The 13,499-nt window shown below is 38.9% G+C and overlaps 1 protein-coding gene across 12 annotated transcripts in view; it reads left to right on the top strand.

Moving 5' to 3' along the window:
• Positions 1-326: 326 nt before the first annotated feature.
• The window catches only part of Pcdh15 (protocadherin related 15), a 535,963-nt gene continuing 522,790 nt past the window's right edge, over positions 327-13,499 (top strand). For all 12 annotated transcript variants that reach the window (XM_038341596.1, XM_038341597.1, XM_038341595.1 and 9 more), the window contains exon 1: positions 327-417. In XM_038341596.1, coding sequence (XP_038197524.1) covers positions 327-417 — 91 coding nt within the window. The remainder of the gene's footprint in view (positions 418-13,499) is intronic.

Genomic DNA, 13,499 nt, shown 5'->3' on the forward strand with positions numbered 1-13,499 from the left:
TGATTAGAATTTCACTTAGCCCCTCCCCGTGTCTCGGGTTTCAAGTCAGCATTTTTAATGTTGTTCATGTACTGACTTCCCAACCATCTTGCTTGCCAATCTAAGTTCTGCTAATAAACTTCTGTACAAATTCATGTCTGCGAAGGGTTCCAGTGTGTTAGCCATGAGGGTTACTTGGTGTGACATAGGTAATTAACTATGAAGTCTTTAAAGTTTTTCTCTGTGCCCGGATAGTTTTGTTTTCCTATAGCTGATAATGAACATGTCAAATGTGTTTTTCTGCTTCTTGTTATTGCAGTTCAGCCTTGAGTGAAATTTGACAGAAGATGTTCCCCCAGTGGGCTCTATGGAAGTGTTTACCCCATGGGATCATCATTGCCTCGCTCTTGGCAGTCAGCTGGGGCCAGTACGATGATGGTAAGTCTGCCTTTACTCTGATCTCTGTAGTTCAACAAGGCATCTTCCTGGTAATGAATATTGATTTGTAGATATTTTCAAAGGTTAGGAGCTCTTTGTAGAAACGTAAGTGGATGAACTTACAAAAGTGACAGTAGATACGTTTGATGCGCTGTAAAGACTGCAGTGTGTAGAAAATCCAACATAAAACCTCCATTTGAATACTTATTAAGGGAGTGCTAACTTGCTTTGAGAAACATTAAATTCTACTGATGCCTTTGAATGTAGTCTTTAATAAAGCCAGCAAAATGATGCACAGCCCATTCTTCCATGAGTCAAAAATCTGTATCGGACAATAGGAAATGCCATAAGTGGTTTGTGGGCTGATGCCACCACAGCACATTGCTTTATTAGATTCCTTGTGATTTTGTTTGGGAAGAGAAAATGTCAAAGACTTGGTAATTGACTTCTTAAGTCATTCCATAATAGCAAATCATTTTATTAAAAAAGAGTAAGTCACCTTAAGTATCTCTCATAAGATTCATTACATTAGGTCTGCAGTGACCAAAATATGCTTGGGCTAGTGTCTCAGTATAAGAGTGACCAATTTTAAATACCACACAATGAGAATTAGAGTATTCATGTGAGATGAATGGCATATTTATATATGATGCACATATGGGCAAATTTCCCCTTGGAATTTTACTACCTAAGAATATGTGTATTTATTTAACTTCCTGTTGTTTTTATTGATGTTTATTCAGCGTAGAGGAAAATAAACCTTGCCTCAGCCTCTTCCTTCTTTACCTGTTACCTGGTTAGCTTCCGTAGCAGCACAAGTGTGGAATTCCTTTGTACTCTGCCTAACTAAATTGACATGCCCAAAGATAAATGAGTTAGTTTGATACTTTCTAAATGTGTTCAGGTTGTTCACAGATTAAGTTACCTTTGGTCCTCAGTATTTGCAGCAGTGAATATCTTTTGGGATTGAAGAACAAGTTATAATGTTTATTCATAAAAATCAGAAGATTTATCCTGGAGTGGTCCCACTAATTAGCACTCTGTTTATGTCAAGTACATCTAAATTAAATGTTCACACTCTTTCCTTTAGTGGAAAATTTAAATATCCAGTCTAAAAAATGAATTTTAAAAGGTAGTAATAAGTAAACAGCTGCCTGGAATTTAAAAAATACAATTTAAGAGGCATTCAAGTATACTGAGGGAACACATTTTAATTGAGCTCTCAGTAACCAATCAGTGGGCCCACATTTATTTCATAAAACATTCTATTCTTATTCATATTTAACAGTGATATTGAGCAGACAAACCATTTCTCACGTTCTACATTCACAAAACATGCACTTTAGCAAGCTAATTTGTGTAATCAGATGAAGCCACCCATGTCTAAACCATAATGCTTTCAGATGGATTTCATTCCTAAGCTCATTAGAGCTCTTGCTCTTTTTTCAACAGCCTTGGGCAATCTCAACTCTAAGACTGTGTGGCCACTGTCAGATATTGTCTAGTTAAGGCCCTGAAGGCAGTGAAACATTGGCCTTTCTCTGCTGGTCAATGACAAGGCTAAAGCTTTAAGGTTTCAAGTTAGCTGTCCAGATCAGCCCCTGCAGCCTTCTCAGCTCTCTCCTAGACATGAGTGAATCAGTTTTAGGAAGGGACCAACATGGTGGCCTGGTGGTACCAGAAATAATGCAGGTCCCTGAGTTCTGCAGGTGTTTGACAATGCTTTTGCAGAAAGTATCAACGCTGAATGCATGCCTCAGTATCCCCTCTGGGGTCATGCTCCAGGGATATGGAGTCTGAGGGATCTAGTATGTCCTTCTATCCCCAATACCTCAGAGTTTTAAAATCTGAAAACACATAGGGTTTTTTGTTTGTTTGTTTGTTTCTAAAATATTTTCCTAGGAATCAATTTCGTCCATATAGCCTTTACTTTTTTCTACTCCAAGCTCATACCTTGAATACTTCATATTTTTTTAAACAGTGCAGTAACCAGCTCTTACTGTCAACATACACGCAGTGGAAAACAAAAATAAAAATGCCAAAGTCTGCTTAGTTTTTCAATCTAACACTAAGAATCTTGATTAATAGTACAAACAAAAGAGTCTTGTATATTCTTAATTATGTCATATACAGTATCTCCCCTATTTTTCCAAGAACTGATAACACACATACACAAGAATCATTATGCATTAAAAGTACAATTCATATAATGCTCTGTCATTTGAATTCATGTTAATTCCATGAGGCATGAAGCATCATTTTGTGACTAACTGCATTCCAAATTCAACCGATTTTATTTCCCTAAAATATACACACCATTCCCACTTCTATTATTATGTAAATTGTGTATTATTCATGCTTATTCTGCTAGGTTTCATGGGGTGCATTGCTTTTGTTTCTCAGAATTTGAGACTCAAACAAGTGTTAATTAAAATGTGTTTTTGTAGAGTCTGTCAGGCAGAGTGGGAACAGTTGAAAGCATCTGTACGCACAGAGTAAGAGAAGTAACGGGGGTGGATGGGGCGGATAATAGCCAAGAACAGGACCTTGTTTGGTTGTAAGCTAACCATGTTGTTGATTATGATATATGACTCTTTACAGAATTATACCCAAGAATAGGATGATTTCCAAATCAGAAAGGAGGTACAGGTTGAGTATTTTGAGAAAATGGCACAGAAAGTTAATAGTCAGACACTTTGGAAAGGTCAATGCAAAGAACCCAGAAAGCAATAAAGTCATCGGTATAGTGGATCAATAACCCTACTTACTGAAATGCTAGAGAATTACAGGATTTGTCCAACATGGGAGCCACCGAAGGCTTTAGAAATGCATTTTCACCAGAGTGTGAGAAAAACCAAATTGTAGAGCTTAAGAGGATTTGGGAACTGGTGGTAAGAAACACACACTGGCCCAGAAAGATCCAGCTAAGAATGGTCAGGCTATCATGCAACACTTGAATGTCTGAGCCAAGTAAGATTACAATTAAAGTTTTGTTCTATTTCAATTTATACTACAATAAAACATATGTTTTTTTTCCAGACTAAGATGTGATTCAAATATATCCGGTTTTCTAATCTCAGAACCACAAAGATACCATCACATTCATAATCGTTTTTAATTGCATCATACAGATGGAACGTTGGGTCAGACTTTTCAATTCCCTGACTCAACAGAGTAGAGAGAATTCCTGAAATACTGGCAACAGGCTGGCTCTTCTTGTTTGTAGGTTCTCCTCTGTACAAACTAGAAACAGATATGACACCAATGTCATAGACTGGCCTACACAGCAGAAAATTTTATTTTATCTTTGGTCCTGTTCTTGAGGGAATAATTATGCACAATCCAGGTAGGCATGGTTGGCTTTCTTTGAGACCTTCTCCCTTTGGCTTGCAGAAAACCACCCTTCTACACCTTTTCTACTGCCCATCCATCCATGAGTGTTACAATCTCTCTCCTTGGGTCTTAATTTCTCTGTTGTAATCCATTTATAAGAACAACTGTCAAGTGGGATTAGGAGCCACCGTAAGAGTCTCTTCAGCCTCACTTCTTCAAAGGCTCAGTCTCCTAGGAACAAAATCCAGTTTCACATGTGAGGACTAGTCTTAATTGACCTATTGATGTATCTGCAAAGAGATTCTCAATAAGGAATTGTCCAGACTGAGTTAGCCTGTCTTGACTGTGTTAATTTATGTATGAAGACTCAGCCTTAAAGTAAAAGCGATCATTTCCTGGTTTGAGGGCATGGACTGTGTGTGTGCATGTGCCTCTGTGTGTGTGTGTGTGTGTGTGTGTGTGTGTGTGTGTGTGTGTGTGTATAAGTTGTAGTTACATATGCATTCATTTTTTCTCAGTTCTTGACTGTGTTTGTGAGGGACCTAGTTACTTCAAGCTTCTGATTCCTTGACATCCTGGCAATGATAGACTGGAATTATTTTAGCTACCCAGAGATTATTAATTAAAATAAACCCACTGTCCCTTAGTTTGAACTTTTGTCTGCGTATTTTATCACAGCAACAGAAAAGAAACTGGGGATACAGAACAATGCTGTAGAAGGAGATTTTAGTAAGTTTTAGTCAGGAGTCCTGGGCCACACACCCTAAAATATTGAAGAGAGCTGTTATAGCTGTCTGTGCCTTAAGGCAGTGAGAACTGACCATGATTTAGGTACAAAAATCTCTGGGACTCCAGGAAGGACATGATCACAGAGCATAAAAACTGCAAGACAGAGTAGCTGAAGCCTCTCAGAAGAAAGAAGGGAACTAAAAGTCTAGAGAGAAGCAGGGGTGAGGACGAGAAAAGGGCCAGAGGCATGCTTCAGGGCACCTTGGTAGGACAGGATGAGGAAGCGTTGCCCACACAAATATTCAGAGATGGCTCTACAGTTTTCTCCCAACATTCACCCCCTCTTCCTAGGAATGCTTAGTTCTCGGTCCTTTTGGGGAATACCTCAATAGACCTTGCTATGCCTTGAGTACAGGGTGTGTATTGCTTGCCATTTAAATTGTGTGTCCCTCTTCATATTTGTTGCTTAGTATGCCCTTTTCAAATAAATAAATAAATGAAAACTCCAGATCTTTGTTTGTTTATATCTCACCACGTAATAAACAGTATTCTTGATAAATATCTAATTTTCTCAGATGAACTACTTAAACATTGAGTTATTGGCAATGATGTTAGACCACCTGTGCGTAGTGAACAGTGAGCAGGAGTAATATATTACAGTTGGTATATTACACAAGACCGTTTGCAGTTCTCAACTCTTTACCACAGAAGCAGCTTAAGTAGGCCATGCCTTGTAATTGGGTAAACTTGTAGCTGATGCTTCCATCTTCCCTAATAACTGACTCACTGGGCAAAGGTTCTTCTTCCTCCACTTGCTAAAATAGATCTGTGTTTGTGATGCCATTCCTTGGAAGATGCACACAAAAACCTCTTTACACTAAATAAGAAATTAATCATAGAACAAATAAGGACAGCACTGAAGTCCCTATGAGGTGAACCACTGAGTTTCTTTTGGGTTATTTTGGGGAATATGGCGAGAGATGCTTACAAAAATGGGAATGACTCAGAAGCAGCAACATCATTGAAACTTTCCTCTAGACTGGACAACAGCTTACAAAAGCGGGGACCCTGGAACTTGCTTTATGACTTGTATCCAAGCCAGGAGAGAATGCTCTTCCAGGTCATTCTGCTGGTCTCTGGTACTGTTAGGCAGCTGGACTCATATGAGTCCCTTCAACAATTCTTTTGCTTATATAATCTTGGAGAAGGGTAGTCTTAGAACATCTGATCCATTTCAGGGATTGTTTTGGAGCTCTTTCCTTCCTGAGTCTTACCAAACAGGAATTACTTTAGAACTCCTAATGAGCTTCCTTGAAGAATGAGATGTTTCGCCCCCGTCTCTTCCTGAGCCTGAAACTCTGTCACTCTCTTAACTGAGGAGAGTCACAGTGCTGTTTCCTGGGGTCTGTGACCCAGTCCATGATGCTACCCCTCCCTCTCTGCTTGAGTATAGACAGAAGCTCAGTGAAGCTGGCAGCCAGCTTAACATCATTAAGTGTCTTTATTGTATAAAATACTTCTGTGTTCTTCCAGACTAGACTTAGAACATTGCTAACATAGTCATCAGTGTTTTAAATTTCGATTCCTGAGTCTGCTGTATACCCACAATGCAATTCTGATATTCCAGAGGAGAATATAATGTGACACATGAGATAGTAAAATACTTGCCTCATCTTCATTCCAGTACAGAAAACATTTCTGTATTTTATGTCTATAGCAGCTCTCTGATATATGTTGTTAGCATATTCTGGGTTATTTGTAGAACCCAAGCACTTTAGCATGTCTCATTCTATCCAGCCATTGTGTATTTATATGATATGATATATATATATATATACATACCTTCATAGTTCATAGTTATATAACATTTTATTTATACAAAGTTCTGTAGATTCCTGTAAATGTTTTTATGTTGCCTCTACGAGTCAAGTCCTCTTATAGATGCTATAGATTCAGCAGACAACAAAAGATCTCTCTCTCTGTCTCTGTCTCTGTCTCTCTCTCACACATGCACACACACAAACACACGCATGCACACACACACACATAGCACACATACATACCACATACACACACCCCTCAGGATGTTTGCTTCATTGGCGTGAAACACAATATAACATAAAAATGGTACCATTTGCTAGTATCTGAAGGATATATCTGAACTTTATATTAAATGTAAGGTGGGTTAAATTGTAAGGGGCTTAGAGCAAGTTTCAGCATAGGAGGTCATGAACATGGACAGTGCCTTGTAAGCAAATCTGGAAGCAAGGAGGAGAAAGCACAGAGATTTCCAGCAGCAATGCCTCAAGGGTGGAGAAAGCACGCCAGAGAAGGTCCTGGAGGTGGGAACATGTTCGGCATGTGTAAAGAACAGAACCAAGTGCATCATCCTGCATGGAATAGTGATGTGAAAGACAAGATCAGAGAGGTGAGGAGGAAAGTCAGATCCAGGAGCTGCCTCATGACTAATTGAATGGCTTTGTGCCCTCGGCCGGGTGGGAAGAAAGCTCCTGGGGTATTGCAATCAGATGAATTAAACATTTTCACTCTTGTTTTAACAAAATACTTTGGCCTTTTGTGGAAAATCAATTACCAAGATCAGGGTGGACAGTGAGAAATTTATTAAAATCTTCTGGGCAAAAAGAGAAAGGTTGCCCACATTAAGTGTTTGTGACACCATGGGGTGGGGGAAGGTTGACGGTGGAAAGTCCAGTCGCAGCTAGCATGGTAATTAGTGTACTGATCATAAAAGCAGTTCTGGAGCTAAACATGTCCTATGTTCGGATGTTGGTATCCAGTATCATGAACATGCTAGTGTTGCCCGAAGGGTGCTATGCAATTAATGCAACTGCTACCATGCTAACTCACACAGAACCCATCAGCTTCTGAGTCCACAGCCTCATTATCTGGCTCTGTGGGGCTCATGGAAAGGATGTAAGTCTCACTGCACAGAATGCTAAGGAAGGGAGGCTGTGATCAGTCCCTACTGTACAGCCATGTATGTCAGCAGCAGTTTACAGAAGTTTGGGGGATGAACATGGGAATAAAGTATGTATTTGAATCTTTTGTAAAGCAAACAGAACCCTCAGTTCTGTTATCTGAGGGAATATGACCCTCAGAAAAATACCAAAATACAGTGATGCCCAGATTCCATATGTAAAGGGACAAAGTGTAGGCATATAGTCTGACCCTCCTGCATCCTACTAGGTATCTCTGGAATACTATAGTACATATAATATGTAACTATTACTATTATTCTGTGTGTTGGGAATACTAAGCCAAGAGAGATTCTATATCTGCTCAGTGGATGGAAATCTTTCTTTTGCACATATGTAGATTTTTTTCGCCAGTCAATTAAATCCATGCTTGCAAAAAACATGTTAATTGTCAATGTAACCAAAAAGTCAGGAAGTTAGAAACCAATAAAGAGGAGAGAAATGATGTAGTTGGAGAACCATGGCACCACAGTGGGATCGGCAGAGCTTTGGAAGTGGGAAAGGCATAGCAAGTGTGCACTTCTGCAGGGGGTAGGGAGGTGTGTGCTGCTTAGAGGCGGTAATGAGTATGATTACAAAAGGCTCCACCACCACCTTTCTTGAACACAAAGATTAGAGGCTAGACCAGTGTCTGCCTGAGCTGAGCTGACAGTGACCAGACCTGCGTCTTTATAAGAGAGCGTCCATAGAGAGCTTCTTCTGTGTGAGTCTGATTCTGGCAGTCTTCTGTGGTAATTATTATCAGCTGTCACGCAAAAGATCCTCCTCCTTCCTTCAGGCTTCCCAGGATTCCTGGGTTATCCTTAGCATTCCTTCGTAGTGGTCGGCACAAGGCACCTGATTTTCATTTCGACAACTCCCTCCCTTCTTGGAAACAACAGCATGGGTTGTCCTGTGAGTAGGAGGCTGAAGTTGAAAGGATGGCATTGGTCATTTGCTTACATATTGTGGTCTCTGATTTGTACTTTTATGGTGTGTGTGTGTGTGTGAGTGTGTGTGTGTGTGTGTGTGTGTGTGTATGTGTGTTTGTGAGTGTGCCATTTGTGCTTTAACCTTTATTTCTGACTTTTTTCTTTTTGACTTTATTTCTTAAGAAAGAAAAGGAAGGTATGGGCTTCGGTGGGTTGGGGCGATGAGGAAGATATGGGGGGAATTGAGAGAGGGGAACCTGGTCAGAATATATTGTATGAAAACTATATTTTCAATTAAAAACATAATTTGTTGAATTGATATGTAAAAGGAAAATCAAGGGAAAGACTGATAAGCATAAGCTAGATTATTGTGGAACTGGAAAGGACTGGAAAGGTGCTTCATTGGCTAAGAAAGCTTGTCGTTCTTTCGGGAGACCCAGGTTTGGTTCTCAGAACTAAACATGGTAGCTCACAGCCATCCCTAAATCTAATTCCAGTGCATCCCACCCTCTTTTTTGACCTCTGTGAGCACTAGGAACACATGTGGTAAACAGATATATATATATGCAAGCCAACATATACATTAAAATAAATCTATGAAATCTACCCCAGATTCTAAAGGCACTAGTCTAACATAGGACAAAAGTTATATTTTTTAAAAAAAAGCACATGTATCCTAGATTATTTAAAATATATTGGAGCAGGCAACTTCTAAACGTGTTTATAAAGCACAAATATAACTCTAGCCTCTGATAATCTTTTTTTTTTTTTTTTTTTTTGGTTTTTCGAGACAGGGTTTCTCTGCAGCTTTAGAGCCTGTCCTGGAACTAGCTCTTGTGGACCAGGCTGGTCTCGAACTCACAGAGATCCGCCTGCCTCTGCCTCCCGAGTGCTGGGATTAAAGGTGTGCGCCACCACCGCCTGGCAAGCCTCTGATAATCTTAAAAATAAACCATTTTACAATAGTAGACACATCAAGATTTGAAACACATATGTTGATTTATCAACAAGTTATGCTTACCAAGTGTTTTCTGTTGTTGAATTCAATTGCATAAAGGCAACAAATGGGAAAGTGGCTTTGCAGCCCTGCTGAAGTGTACTCCAAGTGCCTGGTGATGATTCTTCCACATCTGATATTTGGAAACCACTTCAAACAGGCTTAATGCACAGGGTTAGTAAAAAGATGCTTCTCAGAGAGAAGAAAGAGGATACCAAAGTGAGCTCCCCCAAGGGGTCATCACAGACCCCTCTCCATTTTGTAAGGCCCAGGGGTATTTACAAGGAATATGCTTAGCTCAGAGCACTTGACTAGAGACTGGTGTTTTCACATAAAATACATTCAAGCCATTTCTAATATGGCTTTGGCTTTTTATTTACCTTCAATATAATTTGTTGCAAATATTAAGAAGTAGAATAAATACACTTAGTCTAGCTTAAGCTGGTTCACTGTGATCAGTCTGGATTATAACATACACATAATTGCTTTGGTCAGTGAATCATATTTTTGTATAAATGTGTGTCTTTGATCACAAACTTTTTTCTGTATTTCATTATATCTTTGCCAATGCATAGGTAACATACAGCTTCACTATTAGCACTTGGTTATGACTCAATTCACTGTTTATTTATTTAACACTTTTATATTGTTCATTTTATAATTCAGTTGTTTATTTTTTGTGTAGGGGACATTCGTTCCACATAAAGAAAACATTTGCAAAATACAATTTATTTGCATACTTATTAAGTAATTTATTCATGCATCTTTGACACAAAGGTTTATTTCTCTGATTCAAACTCAAGACAGTCTGCTTAATGTAAGAAATTATTGGAATAACAGATATGAGACACCATAACTGACTCTGTATGAGTTCACTGAATATCTTAGGATATGATTTGTCTAATGAGAAGTCAATATAGTGTGATCAAAAGTCTCACAAATGGCTAGGTACCTGCTGATCCTTCAGAGGACCCAAATTTGATTCCTAGGTCCCATAGCAGGTGGCTCAGAGTCACCTGTCACTTCAGCTCCAGGGAGATCTGACCTCCTCCACAGGCATGTGCACTCATGTGCTCACACCATAGACTGACCCATATATGAATCATTTTAAACAATAAGACATGTTTGTGAAAGGTCTCAGATCAGTTTTGCCTCAATTAAAAATCATGAGAATAGTATAAAAATCTATTTACAACATAAGATGATTCTTATACCTTTTTAAAAAATAAACAAAATTGCCCAATGTATATTTTAGGCATAGATAAGTTTGTAAATGTTTTAAAGCAAGAATAGGATGATGATAAAAACTGGAGGGCAGTTAAATATTGACACAAGAAGTTGATAAGGCTGGAACCTCTGCATTGTGCATCTACCTAAATGGACCACACAATGGCAGACTCATTTTTTAAAATAGTCCGTTTGGAGCTTGTTATCTGCGACAATGATGCCAGCTCTCACAGCATCGCAGGGAGGTGTGTTAGAAGGAATGGCAGTTTTATATTTATCATCAAGCCTAACCATGTGTCTTTTCTGTTTCCCCAAGTTTCAAGAATTTGTTTTAGGACATCACAGTGCTAGCAGCTGGAAGAGAGCATTTGTGCACAGCAATAGAGCTCACTCCTTAAATTCCAATGTTAAAACCAGATATATAAGTTCTCTTTTCTGGTTCTTTCTGACAGTTTCTTTAGCTTCCCATTTTCCTTGATCTCTTATAAAACAATTACAAGTTTCAGTTCCTACAAGGGAAGCACAGCTGCCTATTACATGAGAAAAGACGTCCATTCTCTAGTTTTCCATCAAAATCATAGTTTTTAGGATAAAACACAGAGTCAAATAGTTGATAAGGCTGTTAAGAATTCAAAAGCATTATTAATTATTAATTTCTATAGCATGTAGTAAGGAAGCCATTTGTTAGTTCCTGGCCACTTAGCCCTGAAATAATCACACATAAACTGTATTATTTAAATCACTGCTTGGCCAATTAGCTCTGTCTTCTTATTGGCTAACTCTTATATCTTAATCTAACACATATCTATTAATCTGTGTATCATCACGTGGCAGTGGCTTACCAGGTAAAGTTTTGGCATTTGTGTCCAGCAGGGCTACATAGCTTCTCCCTGCCTCTGCCACCTTTCTCCCAGCATTCAGTTTAGTTTTTCCTGCCTAGCTCTGTTTCCCTAGAGCTCTGCTATAGGCCCAAAGCAGTTTCTTTATTAACCAATGATATTCACAGCATGCAGAGGGTAATACCACATCAATAGCTGTGCAGATTTTTAGTTTTTATTATTCACTGTAATATCAGATCACACAAATAGCATTTCTAAGTATCAATAACAGTGTCAGTGTCTTGCAATCTCTATGTTAAGTTTTCTGTACATATTTTGAAATGTAGTGTTAATTTCATCCACATGGCAATAAACTTTGTTCCTGATACAATGTTTGAGAATTGTGCTGAGTCCTTCAGTTGTGGACAAAAGGAACTGGAGGTGTGGAACTAAAACACTGAATATCAAGAAAACATATAACCTGTTTAAAAAGTGGGGCACAGAATTAAGTGGAGGGCTCTAAAAATATGAAACACAAATGGCTGAAAAACACTCAAAGAAATGCTTAATATCTGTAGTCTTCAGAAATTGCAAATCAAAACTACATTGAATTTCATCTTACCCCAGTCAGAATGACCAAGGTCAATAAAACAAATGAAAACCCATGCTGTCGAGGATGAAGAGCAGTGGGAACACTCTTCCATTACTCATGGGAATAAAAACTTGTACAACCCTTAAGAAAGTCCATGTAGCCATTCCTCAAGAAGCTGGGAATCAATCCACTTCAAGATCTAGCTGTACCACTCATGAGCATATAGCACCCCATATCTTTTTACGCAGATAATTGCTTGTCTATGTTCATTGCTACTCTATTCATAATAGCCAGAAATTGGAAACAGTCTAGATGTCCATCAGCAGATGACTGGATAATGAAATTGTGATGCATTTACATAGTATAATATTCAGCTGTTAACACACACACACACACGCACACGCACACACACACACACACACACACACGCATACACACATACACACACATCAAAACCATGAAACTTGCAGAAAAATTAGAGACAAGCATCCTGAGTGAGTTGACCCAGACTCCCCTAAAACAAATTTTGTGTGTTTTCTCTTATTTGTGGGTAGAAGTATCTCATCCTTCAAAATGTGTGCCACAATCCAAATAACTAGAGGTATTAGGTACTAAATAAGGGACTATGAAAGAGAAGAGAGAATCTTTCAAGAATGGGGAAACAGAATATAGTCTTTTTTTTTCTTCCTCATTTTTTATTAAAGATTTCCATCTCCTTCCCTCCTCCTCCCCCTTCCCTCCCCTCCCTTCCACCCATACCCCCTCTCCACTCTTCTCCAAGACAAAGAGCCATCAGGGTTCCCTTCACTATGTTAAGTTCAAGGTCCTCCCAGCTCCCCCTAAGTCCAGGAAGGTGAGCAACCAAACTGACAAGGCTCACAGTGAGCCTGTCCATGCTGTAGAGTTCATGTTCATTACCGTTGTCCTTGGTTTCTCAGTCCTCCTCCACCGTCAGCCACATTCAGAGAGTCCAGACAGAGGAGAAACTAGAATAGAAAGGTTAAATAGGGAGGGGATGGGACTGAAGGATAAAGAGGCAATGTGGAAAGGAACAGATAAGATTAATGCGCATCTGAAAAACTATATAGAAACATACTATTGTAGAAGCCTCCTAAAATATATACATGTATGAAAGGAATCTAAATGGATTTCCAAATAATATGCAAGATAATGCCCCAAATAAACATCTTATATCATGAACATTCAGTGCGAGGATTCGATTACATTATGGGGAGTCATTGGCCAAAGATATGGCTATATTTTCTTTCCTTAAACTGGTGATAATGACTTATTGATGAAAACACATTAATGTCATCAAACATAAAGAAGTTGTTCTGGTACCTAACTAGGATTTCTCCCTTATTCACTAGTGTTTATGCTACTGAAAGATACTCTGCTCACTACCAGAAGAGAAAGGAAATCATCCATATCTCCAGGTTACAGACCCTATGACTTACAGCAATGACTACTTGGAAAATG

Source organism: Arvicola amphibius, chromosome 9 (assembly GCF_903992535.2).
Source record: "Arvicola amphibius chromosome 9, mArvAmp1.2, whole genome shotgun sequence".
NCBI classification, from domain to species: Eukaryota; Metazoa; Chordata; class Mammalia; order Rodentia; family Cricetidae; genus Arvicola; species Arvicola amphibius.